At 51.0% G+C, this 15,962-nt stretch overlaps 2 protein-coding genes across 2 annotated transcripts in view; one reads left to right on the top strand and one right to left on the bottom strand.

Annotated features, from left to right (window-relative positions):
- Positions 1–1,585, bottom strand: part of KCTD20 (potassium channel tetramerization domain containing 20) — a 32,466-nt gene extending 30,881 nt beyond the window's left edge. The window contains exon 1 of the mRNA XM_054290736.1: positions 1,540–1,585. The gene's annotated coding sequence lies outside the window, so the exon portion shown is untranslated. The remainder of the gene's footprint in view (positions 1–1,539) is intronic.
- On the top strand, positions 1,432–13,814 carry ETV7 (ETS variant transcription factor 7). Its single transcript, XM_054290688.1, is given in 10 exon segments — positions 1,432–1,574; positions 2,622–2,764; positions 3,179–3,273; positions 3,275–3,377; positions 7,263–7,427; positions 8,853–8,960; positions 9,802–9,981; positions 12,062–12,204; positions 13,181–13,281; positions 13,700–13,814. Coding segments are annotated over 10 exon segments (1,296 nt in total).
- Positions 13,815–15,962: the final 2,148 nt, after the last annotated feature.

The raw sequence follows: 15,962 nt of genomic DNA, 5'->3' as shown, positions 1-15,962 counted from the left end.
GTCCAAGCAACTCATGCCCAAGTCCTTCTCCCTGGGCTGTTCTCCAGCTCTTCATTCCCAGCCTGGATTGATACTGGAGGTTGACCTGACCCTGATGCAGCACCTGGACCTTGGTCTTATTAAACCTCATACCCAAGACTTTGCATTATTATCATCCCTTCCCTGAAGAGCCTCAGGTCACTGAGATGGCAGAGCAGAGACAGGCAGGATCACAGCTGACATAAAAATGTGCCTATGAGCAGAGGTGGGCTGAGGTCTTACCCACTCACCCATTCAGGGGAAAACCCCTTAGAAATTCCTGCTCCTTCCAAAGCACAGTGGGGCCAGAAAGGAGGGATGAAAAGGAAGGTTAACTCAACCCTAAAAACACGTTTAAGAATAACACTGCACCAGCCTTCAGCCCCAGAACACGTGTAGGAGAGTGGTGTGTGTCCAGTCAGCACCCCAAGGGGAGGCTGGTTCCATTCTGGGGGTGGTGGGCACAGCACAGGGCACTGGGCACAGCCCCAGCCTCGCACACGGCCCAGGAAAATGCAAACACCTCAGGAACACGAGGATGCAGTGCCAACCTAGGGATAACAGCCCCAGCCCCCCACCAAACACAGAGTGCAGGAGAGCCCCAAAGACCCCCTTTGTAAGTAAACACTACAAAGGTGGCAGCACCCCCATCCTCACAAATGGCTCCCATCAGTGCACACAATGCTGTGTCCCCAAACAGCAGAGCAGCCCCCAAAGCCCTCCCAAAGCACATTCACAACAACAGAGTCTGCTGTGACCCCCAGACACCCCCTCAGCCCCCTCCAGCATACCCCGTGTGACCCCCAGACACCCCCTCAGCCCCACAGCCCCCTCCAGCATATCCTCTGTGACCCCCAGATACCCCCTCAGCCCCACAGCCCCCTCCAGCATATCCTGTGTGACCCCCAGACACCCCTTCAGCCCCACAGCCCACTCCAGCATATCCTCTGTAACCCCCAGACACCCCTTCAGCCCCACAGCCCACTCCAGCATATCCTCTGTGACCCCCAGACACCCCTTCAGCCCCACAGCCCCTTCAACATGTCCTGTGACCCCCAGACACCCCCTCAGCCCCACAGCCCACTCCAGCATATCCTCTGTGACCCCCAGACACCCCCCCAGCCCCACATCCCCTGTGATAGCCAGACATCCCCCCAGACCCCTCATCCCTGTCCCCTGTGATCCCCAGACACCCCCGAACCCCCTCCAAAGCCCATTCACAACAACAGAGCCCCGTGTGATCCCCAGCGAGCCCCTCAGCCCTCTCCCCCATGTTTCCTGTGACCCCCAGGCCCCTCTCGGCCCCGCGCTCTCCTCTGTGCCCGCCGCGCCAGGAAAGCTCCCCCCCCAACGCCCCTTTCCGGACACAGAGCGCACTGCGGGCGCTCCCAGGCCCGTAACCTCCCTCAAAGCATGGAGAGCACGGACAAGACCCCCAGAAGGCCAGAGGAGAGCGGGAAGGAGCCCCCAAAGCCCCGCAGGGTCCGCGGCCGCCCCCCCGCCCCTCGAGGCCTCACTCACCGCGTCCCCGCCGCGGCCGCTCCCTCAGGCGGGCGGTGGGCGGGGCCCCGCCGCTGAGCCTCGCCCGCCGCCCACGCCGCCACGGGATTGGACCAGCTCCATGATTGGCTTCCCTAATTGACCAATGGAAATAAAAAGAGGAGGAGGGGGCGGGGCGCAAGGGGGCGGTGCCTGCGGGAGCGGAGCCCGCCCAGTCCAGCCCAGTCCCGCCCAGTTCCCTCCCACAGCCCCTTTCTGCCCTTAAAAGCGCTTCCCAGTCCCATCCACCCCCCTCCAAGTCTATCTCAGTGCTCTCTCAGTCCCCTCTCAGTCCATCCCCGTATATCCCAGTCTATGACGGTGCCCCCCCGGTGGTTCCAGAGCCTTTCGAGTGCCCCTTTTGTCCCCAAAAGTGCTCTTCTTGTCCCTCCCAGTCTATGCCAGTGCCTTAACAGTCCACCCCCCAGTCCACAGTTTAGGACACTTTTTGTCCCTAAAAGTGCCTCGCAGTCCTTCCCAGTCCCGTCCAATCCCTCCCAAATCCCATTCAATCCCCTTCAAGTCTATCCCAGACACTCCCAGCTCATCCCAATGGCTTCCAAATCTATTCCAGTCACTCCTAGTGTATACCAATGGCTTCCAAATCTATTCCAGTCACTCCCAGTGTATCCCAGTGCCTTCCAAATCTATCCCAGTCACTCCCAGTTCATTCCAGTCTTATCCCAGTGCCCTCCAAATCTATTCCAGTCACTTCCAGTCCATCCCAGTCGCCTCCCAGTGCCCTCCAAATCTATCCCAGTCACTCCCAGTCCATCCCAGTCGATCCCGGTGCCCTCCAAATCTATCCCAGTCACTCCCAGTCCATCTCAGTCGATCCCATTACCCCCCAGTCGCTCCCAGTCGCCTCCCAGTGCCCATTTTGTTCCTAAAAGTGTACTTTTTGTCCCTCCCAGTCCCTTCAAAGCCCATCCCAGTTACCCGTGTAACCCCACAGCGTGTGTGCCCACACATCCCCGGCTGTGCTCGGTGTCGGTGGGCACCTCCCGGTGTGCTCCCACCTCCCGCTGCTCCGGGACCGCTGCTCCGCTTTCCCCCTGGGGGAGAGAAAGGACGAACCCCGCTCCTGGAGCTGCTCCCGGCGTGTCCCGGGATCGCTCCGTCCTCCCGGAGGAGGAGATGTGTGTCCGCCTGCGGGGCCCCGGGAGCAGGAGGTTCCCCGGTGCTGTCCCGGTACCGGGTGGAACGGGTCGAGCCGCGGGCTCAGGAGAGCAGGAGGTTCCCTGGTATCGGTACCGAGCGGATCAGGGCTCAGGGGAGCAGGAGGTTCCCGGTATCGGTACCGAGCGGATCAGGGCTCAGGGGAGCAGGAGGTTCTCCGGTGCTGTCCCGGTACCGGTACGGAGCAGAGCCCCGGGAGCAGGAGGTTCCCCGGTGCTGTCCCGGTATCGGTACCGGGCGGATCGGGGCTCAGAGGAGCAGGAGGATCCCCGATGCTGTCCCGGTACCGGGCGGAGCAGAGCCCCGGGAGCAGGAGGTTCCCCGGTACCGGTACCGGGTGGATCTGGGCTCAGGGGAGCAGGAGGTTCCCGGTATCGGTACCGAGCGGATCGGGGCTCAGGGGAGCAGGAGGTTCCCCGGTGCCGGTACCGGCCGGGACGAGCCGAGCCGAGCCGAGCCGAGCCGAGCCGCGGTTCCCCGGCGGGGGCGGGGGGAGCAGGACCCGGCCCCGGGCGCTGCCCCCGCTGCTCTCCGGCCTCCCGGGGCTCCCGCTCGTTTCGATTTCGTTTTTGGCCGGGATCGCGGCGCGGGGACGGGCGCGGAGCGCGGCGGGCTCCGCTCGCACCGGGCCGGCCATGCAGGTAGGAGCCGGCCCCGGTCCCTGTCCTCCCTCCTCCCGGCCCCTCTCGGGATTTCTCCTCCTCTCTTCGGGCTCGTTGAGATGCTGCTGTCCCCACTCGTGTGTTTATGCTGGGTGTGATGTTCTGTGCGTTCAGACTGGCAGAACAACAAAAAGCTAATAATGTAGAGGTAAATCGTGTTGGATGCTATGAAGAAATTGATATATAATGAAGAGTATAATTTTGAAAATGAGGGTGAAGATGAAGCAATGTTTGTGGAGTACCGAAAACAGTTGAAACTGTTGCTTTGTCAGGTTTCACCAGGATTACTGTTGGCATCTGCAGAGTTTTTAACACTGCATTCAAAACTGGCAGGGTACACGATTTATGGAAGTAGAAGTGGCAATAAGGCTGCTGTATGTGTTGGCTCATGGTGCTCATTTCTCACAAATTTGCCCTAAACCAGCACAAAATTTGCTGGAAGTTCATGCCCTGGAGGGTGAGCCCCTACCCCACCTCCAAACAGCCTCACAGAGCAGCCAGGAGCCTCTGTTCACCCACTGGGTTCTGAGCAAAAAGCTCCTCTCACACATCTGGGGGTTCCTTTCCACCCTGCTTTTTCTCACTTTCCCACTCAAACACCCCCAAGGACAGTATTTCCTCTTGAAGCAAAAAAAAAACCCGTCTCAGAAAAGTCTGAAAGCAGCTAAGCAGGGACAAAAGCAAGAACATAAAATTAGTATAACATAATAAAAATTCAGAATGTATCTCAAGGCCTATAAATATTTAGGAGCAAGAAAAATACCAGATTTGTTCTGGTTTTACTGTAAATCTCGTTTGTAAAAGAGTCACAACAATAGGAGAAAATTAAAATAACTTTTAGAGAGTTCTAGACAAAATACACTGCTGATTTCTTTCACTTTTATTTTCCCCATAGCTTGTTGCTTAGAGTGAATCTGAAAGACAGTTTGTGTTGCTGCCAAGCCTGCTCAGAGTTTATTCTGGAGTCTCACTGTTCTCCTCATGCAGTGTCATGTAGCTGCCTGCTTTTTAAATCCAATCCAGTGACCACGAAACTGTCCTTCTTTTTCAGAAGGAAAATTCTGAAATGTTCAGAATTTCAGAATTCAGGATTCAGCAATCTTCACATCAGCCTGGTGTAACTCCCAGGGAAGCATTTTCCCCTGGACTGATGCACTGTATTGCTCCTGTCTCCTCTTGTCCTGATTTTGGGAGCTTCAGCTCTGCCTTTAAGATGTGTCCAGCTCCCATCTCCTCACCCTTCATTTTCAGAGGGCTCAACTCCTCTGCCTGCACACACAGTCAGGGGGTGGCTGCTCTAAATCACCTGCCTGAGCCTGAAGTGCTCAGAGTTGGTAACTGCTTCAGAAAATACCATTTGACAGCAAAATTGTTAATTTTCCAGTGAGCGAAGCTGAGAAATCGCTGGGATCCACATTAATAGGTTTTTAAGGGGAAACATTATCTGCTTGGCTGCCAGTAATATTTCAAGATCTGGATGTGGCTGGAAGCAGGATCTGAGCTCCCTTCTGGCTCACATGCCCTGGCTGAGAGGGAAAAGTAATTCCTGAGGGGGCCAGAACTCCATGGAGAGTGAGCAAGAGGAGCTTGCATCCCCCTAAACCATGGAATGGCCATTCCCACTTATGCCCAAATGATCCCTGGGGACAGAGTGAGAGATCCCTCTCCATATGGTGTTTTCAAGACAAAACCAAATAAACTGCTGCCAGGTTTATTTTAACAGCTCTAAAGAATTGAACTGCTCTTCTAAAACCTTCTAAAAAGCATCCATCGAGCATCAGAGGGTCCTGCAGGAGCACAGGCACTGCAGGCTCTGCCAGCCTCAGCTCCATCTCCCATTTCCCTGCAGCCACGGGGAGTGGGGATGGATAATCCCCATCCAGAGCCTGAATGAGGGCAGGTTCCTCTGCTAAAGAGCTGGAGAAAGGATCTCTTGGTAACCAGGGACTGGAAAAGTGTGAGGAAGAGCTGTAGACAACACATCACATCTGTGGTTGCTGAAAGTCTGGTCAGAGAAAGAATCAGATAAACTTTCTCAAGCATTACTCTGGGAAGTTTGAGAAAGCTCAGAGGAAGAATTAACACAATCCTTAATCTTTACAACTAGTGTTTTAAACATATCATTTACTTATAAAATATTTACAAGAAGGGTACTATTCCTAATTAACCAATAGTATAAAGAGTATTAATTAAAGACCAATCAAGTCCAACTTTATCATAGTTATCTATAAAAGAATAAATAGTGTCTAATAAAATTTACATTTACCTTCTAAAAACCTAAGAGGTTTTGTCACTTCATTCATCCTTAATACAAAAACATCACATGTCACATCACATCACACTGCTACGAGAAACCAGTTAGGAAATACTGGAGCAGGTGGGGTGTCTTGGTTTGGAAAGCCAGGTGTCTGCTAAGGAAGGCAGGAGCCTCCCCTGAAATGGAAAATGTAAACCTTCCCCTCTGAATTGCTATAAATTTTAAGGGGCTCTCAGGCAAAAATATGGGAGCAAGAATAACAGTTCTTTACTAGGGAAGAAAATAAAAAGATAAAATAAACAATGCAGTAAACCAAACCAACACTGACAGAGTCAGAACCCAACTTGACACCCTGTGGGTCAGGCTGTTGGCAGCAGTCCCATTGGAATTGTGGCTCAGCCCTCCTGCAGTGTCAGGGCTGCTTCTGCTGGAGCAGGGATCCTGGAGAAAGGTGCAGTCTCTGCCTCTGAAGATCCAGGGGAAGAAGAGGCAGCTGCTGTTCCTCTGGGCAATCCAGTGGAGAAGCTGTGCTGGTGTTCCAGAATCTCCAGATTATATCCGGGTAGGAATGCTTGGCTCCTCCCTCTGGGCTCACATCTCCCAATGGGATGCTGTAGTTCTTATCAGCCAGGCAGTGACATTCAATGGCTGTTATCAGCAGATGTCTCCCTGGAGAGAGGAGTGGGTGTGGAAGAGATAAGGAAAAGTGCCCACTGAACAGAAGCCAGCTGCCATACAGATGGCAAATAAACACAATCTGCTTGGCAATCCAGGACATGAAGGCACCTCCAAAGCAAAGGCAGGACCAGAATTTCTCCCCACTGATGTATCTGATCTCTTCCCCAGGGCAAGGTGACCATCAGCTCCTCCAGCCCCGTGGTGGCCGTGTCAGTACCATCCTCATTCCAGGCCAGACCCTCACCCATCAGCACTGGGCAGATCTTCCGACTTCCAGGGAGGCTGAGTGAGTAGAGGTTAAGCAAGTCAGTGCTGTTCAAAAAGGAGTTGCCAGGGGGTGGGACAGGGTGGGCACAGCCATGGTGTCACAGACATCTTTTATGAAAAATCCTTTCCTTAGGATTTTTCCTCCTGAGAAGCTGAAAGGCCTCAGGAACAAAATGTAAGCAATGATTATCTGCTGCTGTGGAGTGCAACAAGTAGATCTTTGATTTGCCCATGTTAGATGTTTCTAATTAATGGCCAATCACAGTCAGCTGGCTCGGACAGAGAGTCCAAGACAGAGTGTTTGTTATCATTCCTTCTAATTCTATTCTTGGCTAGCCTTCTGATGAAATCCTTTCTTCTATTCTTTTAGTATAGTTTTCATATAATATATATAATAAAATAATAAATCAAGCCTTCTGAAACATGGAGTCAGATCCTCGTCTCTTCCCTCATCCTAAAACCCCTGTGAATACCATCACAGTGTCCCACCCAGGGACCATTCCCTGCTGGCAAGGGGGACAAGGCTTCCTCAGGGTTCATTTTCTCTCTTTGTGGTGTTTTTGACCCATGAGTACTTAATACAGAGGGAAAGTTTGGTGATGGAGAAGAAGCCCCACCTGCCACTCAGCAGTTTGAGAACAGAGGTGTTTTCCTGGTTTCAGGAATCCAGCCCTCCCTGTGGAGCAAGGACGATGTGATCCACTGGCTGCGATGGGCTGAGAGGGAGTATTCCCTGCGGCCCACTGAGCAGAGCAGGTTCGAAATGAACGGCAAAGCCTTGTGCATCCTCACCAAGGAGGACTTCAGACACCGAGCTCCCGGCTCAGGTGAGACCCAGGGGCTTGTGAGCACCATCCCAGCACAAGGTGGGGATCCAGGCACTCTTGTGGCTGCATCCAAGCCAGTGAAGTCCAGGGAGTGCAGCACTGGGCAGCAGGAGCTCAGGTCTCTGCTTGTTCAGTTGTCTCTCCATCATGCAAAGTAGACGTGGTGCACATTCCAGGAAGCCACAGAAACCTTAAAAATCTTACAGTGGTCAAGTTAATGGGTAACTTAAAAAACAGACAAAGTTTATTTTTCTATTTAATTTTCTCTAAAGTCAGTGTGTGTTGCTAGCACTATAGGTGTTTGATCCTTTTTGTTACTTGATACCTTGAAATAAAGATATCCATGGGGTATTAAGTTTGAAATGAACGGCAAAGCCTTGTGTATCCTCACCAAGGAGAATTTCAGACACCGAGCTCCCAGCTCAGGTGAGACCCAGGGGTTTGTGAGCACCATCCCAGCACAAGGTGGGGATCCTGCATCAAAGCCAGTGAAGTCCAGGGAGTGCAGCACTGGGCAGCAGGAGCACAGGTCTCTGCTTGTTCATTGTCTTTCCATCATGCAAAGTACATATGCTGTACATTCCAGGAAGCCACAGAAACTTACATTGGTCAAGTTAATGGGTAACTTAAAAAACAGATAAAGTTTATTTTTCTATTTAATTTTCTCTAATGTGTTGCTAGCACTATAGGTGTTTGATCCTCTTGTTTACTCTGCGAGGCTCATTGTTACTTGATACTTTGAGTGAAGGGTATCCATGGGCTATTAAGTTTGAAATGAGCAGCAAAGCCTTGTGTATCCTCACCAAGGAGGATTTCAGACACTGAGCTCAGCTCAGGTTGGACCCAGGGGTTTGTGAGCACCATCCCAGCACAGGGAGTGCTCTGCTGAGAGAGCTCAGAGGGTCCCAGCAGAGCAGGTTTTGAGCTGGAGATGAGGACAGCTCTTCCTTTCTCTGGTCCATCTGAACCGCAAATACTTTGGTGTCAATGATGAAGAGAGACAGGGAGACTGACTTGGTGATCAGAATCCCATTTTATTATGGGATACAAACACTTAGGTACTATTTCAGGGAGACTAGTAATGTGTCCTGCAATGATTAGGTTAAAATCACATACACAAACTTATGCAAATAACAACATCTCCTGCTTGCAGAGTTTAATGGGATTTTCTTTTTCTGGTAACCTGTTTGATTTAATCTTCTTGCAATCCAGGTCTAATTTTCGAAGTTCCATTTGTTTTTGCCAAGGCATCCTGTTATCAAACCTCTTTTGTTAACCAGGTCCAAAGTCCATCACCTGTCTTGTGTCCCCCAACATTCCAACACTTTGAGATGGGGAATAACCCACACTCTGTAGTTCAGAATTTCAGCAACATTATTCAAACCATTATCTGAAGGCATCTGAGCAGAGTTTCCCTCCCTGCAGGGGACGTGCTGTATGAAATCCTCCAGTTCATTAAAACTCAGAGAAGAGCTCTGGTGTGCAGCCCCTTGCTGAACTCGCCCTTCAGGAAAGCCAGGAGCACAGAGGAAGGTATGGTGGGGGAAAAATACCCTGGGAGGGCAGCAGTGTCCAGCAGGCAGAACCTGCCTGGTTGCACACACCTGGGGCTCGGAGCTCAGCCTGCTGAAACCAGCCCACACCCCCTGAGAGAGGCACCCAGGCCCAGCAAAGCCCAGGCCAGCTGGGGAGTTTGTAGTGATGCAGCAGCTCAGAGCCAGTGCTGTGGGGTCTGTGGCAAACTGGCAATGCTGTGACTTCCCTAAGAAACGTGCAGATTGAGATTTGGGTCAGGGAGGGTCAAAGCCAGGCAGAGGCACAGCCCTGCTGGAGATCAGTCCTGCAGCATGGAAAGGGCTGAGGAGCTGGGCTGAGCTTGCACAGAGATGCTGGGTCAGGGGGTGGGCAGAGGGCCCAGGTGAGGTTGGTGGGGGGCAGTGAGGCTGCTTTGTGCCCTTGGGGGGCCCAGGTAGGAGTTAGGGTGGGTTGGATGGGTGTCAGAGGCTGGATGTGCGTGGAGGTGGATCTGAGGGCACTTTCCTGGGCTCTTTACTGGTAATTAACATGCTAAGTCCCCACAACAATTTACCAGGGGGTTCCTCTGCTCTGGGGCATTTTCCTCTACCAGTTTTTCTTCTTCATCTGACCCTTACCCTACCTGACATCTCCTCTAACCCCCCTGGACTTTGTGCTGCTCCAGCCTTTGGAAAATCCCAGGTTTTCCTCAGCATCCTCCTCCTCTGTGGGCTGATCCCACCTGAAAACCACCCCGGGCTGTCCCTCCCCTCCTGTTCCAGGGCTGTGCAAGGTCTGGGACCCTAATGAACCACAGGGTGATTATTAGGGGTTTATTTTATTAGGGTTTTTTTTGCAGGTGCAGACTGCAGTGCTGAGGCTGCCCCAGCTGTTTCCTCGTGGCTGGGCTGTGCAGAGCAGCCCCTGTTCCACAGCCACAGGCAGCCACTGAACCTCTCCCACCACAGCTCAGAGAGTCCAGGTGCCATCTGCTCCTTCCCTGCTACCCTGTCGGCCCCAGTGGATGGGAAAATTGCAGGTAATTATGAATTTATAGCCTCGCTCCTTGGGGAAATGAGATGGTGCTTTGTCCTGTCTGCCCATCTGTCTCCTTCCCCTCACTCCGTGCTTTTCCACCTCAGTTTCCCCACCTGAAAAATTATAATTGCTCTGAGATCTCACAGTAAAAGTGCTGTGCCTGAGCTCTGTGCTCTTCTCATATTTATTGTGTTGCCCTGATTTTTTAAGTTTTTCTAAGCCTTCTGATGTTTACATTTTTATAACAAACTTTCTCACACTCTTTACATAAATAACTTACTGTTTTGCATTCTTTTATGGAGGACTAAAAATTTACGAACTGTTGGTTTGTCCAGTGTCATTGGAGAGGTGGCACTGTCACTTTTAGCAATCTATAAATGTTAGAGTCAGCAATTAAAAACTCTTTTTTCACCTTGGAAGAGCTGCGTGTCTGTGGCAAGTTATTTGGTGACAATTGTCATAGTGACAGTGACTGCAATGACAATTGTCATCTCAGAATCTCTGCTGGTCACAGGGACCCCGAGATACATTAGAAAGTCTCTTTTCCCAGCCTGGCAGTTGAAGGAGTCAGAGCTCTTCTATTCTCCTTCTCAAGGTTGTTTATTGTTTCTGATCTATAAAATTCTTTCTCTGACCCACCAAGGTCTGTCTTGCAGGTCGGGTTGAGGCACACTGGTGTTGTCTTTTTATACTAAAAACTACGCGTACATTATTTACAGTAACTTCCCAATGCCTATCACCTATGTTAGACAGTGAGCTTCTACCTTAAACCAATCCAAAAGTGCCAACATCGCCCAGAAGATGGAGGCCAAGAAGAAGAAGAAGGAGAAAGGCTGGACATGCCCAGATTCCTCCATCTTGCCCCCTGAACTCCCATTCTAAAACACCCCAAAAATCTATTTTTCACCTTGATGTCACTATAGGACATGAAACAACACGAGCTCACACACTGCTGCTCTCAAGGTGAGAAGAAAAGGGAAGTTTATTTCCTGGCTCTAATATTTATAGTTTTCTAAAAGAGACAGTGGATTGGAGGGTGAAAGTGCCATCTCTCCAATGACACTGGACAAACCAACAGCCCATCAAATTTCTCTTCTATAAAAGAATGCAAATCAACAAGTTATTTATAGAAAATGTGTGAGAAAGTTTGCTATAAGAATGTGAACATCAGAAGGCTTTGAAATTCTTAAAAAATCAGGGCAACACCCTGTGACCAACTATTATTCTACTTAAACTCTCTTGGCTTGTAATTCTTTGTATAAAGGTTGGTAATTGTTTTTTCCAAGGGCTAAACCAAAGGCACAGGGGTCTTGGGCTCTGTGCCAAGGTCTCTGAGCCCCTTGGGCAGGGGCTGGAGCCCTCCAGGGCAGCCAGAGGAATTTCCTGGGTCTCAGGTTTTTGGTTGTTCATTGCTGCCCTGAGATGTGCAGGATGTCTCTGTTTTGGCCCGCACATCCAAAGAATGAGTCAGAGCTCTTCAGTTTTTGGTCTTGAAGTTGTTTATTAATTCTTATTTATAACATTTTCTTTCTGCCCAGCCCAGATCTGCTCAGCAGGGCAGCCACAGGCACTCTGTGTTGTCCTTTTATACTACAAACTACGTGTAACATATTCACACTTAATTCCCAATACCCATCACCTATGTTAGACAGTGAATTTCTACTCTAAACCAATCCCAAAGTGCCAACATCACTGCAGAAAATGGAGACCAAGAAGAAGAAGAAGAAAGGCTGGACATGCCCAGGTTCTCTCCATCTTGTCCCCATAACCCCCATACTAAAAATCCTAAAATCTACATTTTCACCCTGTGATCATTTTATTATTATATTATTCAAACTTCTGTGACTTTCAGGTCCTCATACAAAGCTGGTAACTTGCTCCAGGGGTCACAATCAAATCCCCAGGTGCTCTGGGCTGTGTGCTCTGAGCCTCCAGCAGGGTCCTGGGCAGCTCTGAGCACCTGGAGGGATGCACTGAGTTCCACACCTGGGTTCTGACATTGCTGCTCTAAATGTGCAATAGTGCTGCTGGGGCAGGCTGGCAGGGTGGCCGCTCTGTGCCCAGCAGCTGCCCCTGCTCAGACTGCAGGCTGCTCTGGGAGTACGTGTACCAGCTGCTGGCCGACCGCCGCTACGAGCCCTACATCAGGTGGGAGGACAGGGAGGCCAAGGTGTTCCGCGTCGTCAACCCCAACGGGCTGGCCCAGCTCTGGGGCAACCACAAGGTAAGCGCAGCTGAGAGGGAGTTTGGCATCCCTGAGAAGGAGTTTGGCATCCCTGCATGTGCCTTTCATGAGCTGTTCCCTAGAGATCATGGCTCAGGGCTGGGGAGGGGGACATGGGGGGTGTAGGGTTAATGTTGGGATCTCTTGCTGGTCAGAGTGACCCTGAGAAAAGTTGGAAAGTCTCTTTTCCCAGCCCAGCGATTGAAGAAGGAGTCAGAACTCTCAGTTCTCGGTCTCAAGGTTGTTTATTGTATCTTATCTATAAAATTCTTTCTCCTGCCCTGCCCAGGTCCGTCCAGCAGGACAGTTCCAGGCACTCTGCCTGCTCACAGGGCGGTGTTATGTCTTTATACTAAAAACTACCTGTACAATATTTATAATTACTTCCCAATACCTATCACCTATGTTACACAGTGAGCTTCTACTCTAAACCAATCTAAAAGTGCCACCATCACAGCAGAAGATGGAGGGCAAGAAGAAGAAGGGGAAATGTTGGACATGCCCAGTTCCCTCCATCTTGCCTCCTGAACTCCCATACCAGAAACCCCAAAATCTACTTTTCCACCCTGTGATAACTTCACTAATATTCTACCTAAACTGTTGTGGCTTGCAGATCTTCATCTAAGGTTGGTAATTTGCTCCATGGGTCATAATCAAACCCCCACAGGTGTTTCGGGCTCTGTGCCAGGGTCTCTGAGCCCCCTGGCAGGGTCTGGGCTGCTCAGGACAGCCAGAGGGATGTCCTGGGTCCTGACAGGTTAGTGGGAGATGCCAGCCTGGTGGTTAAAGTGGGACTTTCTACCTGTTGGAAAGGAAACCATGAAGCCAGTCTGGGGTAGGGACTCACACTACAGACCCACAGTGCCCCAAACCTCCTCAAATGTCCCATGTGTGGCCCTGCTGCACACAGACCCAGAGCAAGACTTGTTGCTCTGGGATTTTTGCTCAACACCCTACAATCCTTCTCTCCTTCCAGAATCGCATGAACATGACCTATGAGAAGATGTCACGAGCTCTCAGACACTACTACAAACTCAACATCATCAAGAAGGAGCCAGGGCAGAAGCTGTTGTTCAGGTGAGGTGAAGCAGAGCAGAGAAATGGCATGGATGGGGCATGGGAAGGCGATGAGATCCAGATGTTGGCAGCTGCTTCATCCAGCAGCATCCTCCCCTGCCCACACCCCAGTGGGTTTGTGTCCTGTGCCAGCTGGGACCTCAGGGCTTCCTGGGATCCTCAGCAAAGCCCAGGGATGGCAAATCCCCTCTGAGCTCCAGAGCTCCGCTGATCACAGACTCATGGAAGGGTTTGGCTTGGAAGAAACCTCAAAGTTCATCTCATTTCACCCCTACCATCCACTTTCCACTCTCCCAGGTTGCTCTGCCCAAGCCCTATCCAACCTGGCCTTGTTGAGGGCAAAGGCTCCAGCATTTGCAGCCTGGTTTGGGGCTGGGTTTGTACATGCCCTTAAAGTCACCACAAAAATCTATTTCAGGTTTTTGAAGACTCCTGGGGAGGCTGTCCATGAGAAATCCAGCAAACTGGAGCAGCTGGAGAATGAGGACCATGAAGATGTGAAGGAAGACCCAGTGGAGGTTTCAGCACAGTAAATCTTTGGAGGCCTCACTTGAGAGCATCACAGGGACCCTTGTGCTTTGCTGGGCAGTGCTGGTGTCTCCTGCCTCTCCTGCACAGAAGGCCACAGAGCTGGCCTGGATTTCCAAGCCTGCTGTGAGCCAAACTGGGCCATCTCTGGGGTTTTGTTAGCAAAGCACACCCAGAAGGTGCCCCCAGCCCCAAAGCACAGGGCGATGTGTGGGCTGCTCTTCCTCTGGTTCCTCTCCTGCTCTTTGGAAGGAAATGTGATATTTTTGCTGTGAAATTTTGATGCTTGTCTTTAAGGTCCAAACCTGTGGAAAGGATCCCTCTGTTCTCCCAGGGAGATGAGCAGAGCAGAAGTTTGGGTTGAGCATCTGCTGCTCTGCTTGGGCAGTGGGAGCTGTGCCAGCTGTGAGCGAGGGCACATTGCAAACCTGGTGCGTGCTGCAACCTCTGCTCCTGTGAGGCTGCTCCTGGGATTGAGGTCAGGATTGTGCTGAAACACCTGCCTGGATCAGGCCTGGCTGCAGCTCCATGGTTGCCCATAACTGGTGTTCACTTTAAATCCTTTCTCTCCAGGTAACGACTTCTGTAATTAATTTTGTGATTAAATAATGTGAAAAGAAATGAAGCCAGTAACAAATATGACCCCACCCATGGTCAGATATGTGATTATTTGTTTTGAGTTTGAAGCAGGAATACCTGAAGTGAACAGCGTGTCTGTGTGTGTGTGTGAAAACAGAAAATACCCACTACTATTTTCACTTTGCTTTCCACAGAGGAAATAAAATGCTGTGACTGTAAGGGTGAAAATCTCACTTCTTGCTGAAGGTCTGAAATTGGGAAATCCAATCTTTCCTCATGTAAAACAGCTCATGTGGGCACCCAGATCTCCTCCCCAACATCTTGTGGCAGCTGCTAAGGCAGAGGCCACCAGTGTGAGCCGCTCAGCAGCTGATGGGTGAGCACAGCACAAAACATGTGGTTGCACCATGAAGTTTCCACCAAAACTGGTTACCGCCAACCTGAAACCACAGTTCCTTTGGCTGTAACTGGTCTTGGTCCTGCAGAACTACTGCACACCTGCAGCCTGAGGTGCTATGTGGGCAGTAGCCAGTAAGAGACAGTGGTGGGATGGCGGTGGCTGCTTGGCAAAGCTTCAGCAGGGCAATATTGTGACAGCGGTCACAAGGGTTGCAGGATGAAGAGAGAGGTGAGAATGTTGACCTTATGTTCAGAAGGCTTGATTTATTATTTTATTATATATATACACTGCATTATAACTATGCTAAAAAGAAATAGAGAGAAAAGTTCTCAGAAGCTAGCTAAGCTAAGAATAGAAAAGAATGAATAACAAAGGTCTGTGTCTCAGCAGAGAGCGAGAACAGCTCTGCCGTGAGTGATCAGCAAATCCAAACATCCACATGAGACCAATCACAGATGCACCTGTTGCATTCCACAGCAGCAGATAACCATTGTTTACATTTTGTTGCTGAGGCCACAGCTTCTCAGAAGGGAGAAAAATCCTAAAGAAAGGATTTTAATGAAAAGATGTCTGTGACACAACATCTCTGGAAATATTTCACTTCCAGCAAAAATCACCAGCTCAGTGGCAGAACAGAGGGGCTTGAGAATCTGAGTGGTGGAGGAGGAGGAAATGAGGAGCTCTATTGGGGAAATGAGCGTGAGGGCACAGCCTGGGGGAGATCCTGGCTGGGAAGGGAGGCACAGTCCCTGCTAGGAGAGGGGCTGAAGGTTCCCAGCACCCACCCAGCTGCAGCTGGGGATGCTCCACAGCAGGGAGGGGCAGTGAAGCACCCAGACCTCGTCCTTCCCTCCCCAAAGGATGCTTTTTGTCCCAGGGAAGAGTCAAACCAACTCTTTCTCGGGGTGAAATCCTTCAGCTTTGGTGGGACAGCAGATCTCCTTCCTTGGGAGCTGTAGCATCCAGGCCCTGTGCCGCTCCTGAGATATGCACCCATGGGTGCCTTTCTCCAGATCTCCTCTTTCCCCTCCACTTTCTTGCAACAGAACCAGCCCTGATGGCTCCTGAGGATCCCTTCTCCACCTGTGTTTGGTTTGCTGGGGCAGGTGACAGTTGGTGGCCCTGGCTCTTGTGCTGTGCTCACAGGGAGTGTGTGGGGTGACCTCTCCTCACC

The sequence above is a fragment of the Melozone crissalis genome, unplaced genomic scaffold (assembly GCF_028551555.1).
Source record: "Melozone crissalis strain CALT ecotype California unplaced genomic scaffold, PUWL_Pcris_2 ptg000086l_1, whole genome shotgun sequence".
Taxonomy (NCBI): Eukaryota; Metazoa; Chordata; class Aves; order Passeriformes; family Passerellidae; genus Melozone; species Melozone crissalis.
This window is presented reverse-complemented; position numbering and strand designations above follow the sequence as displayed.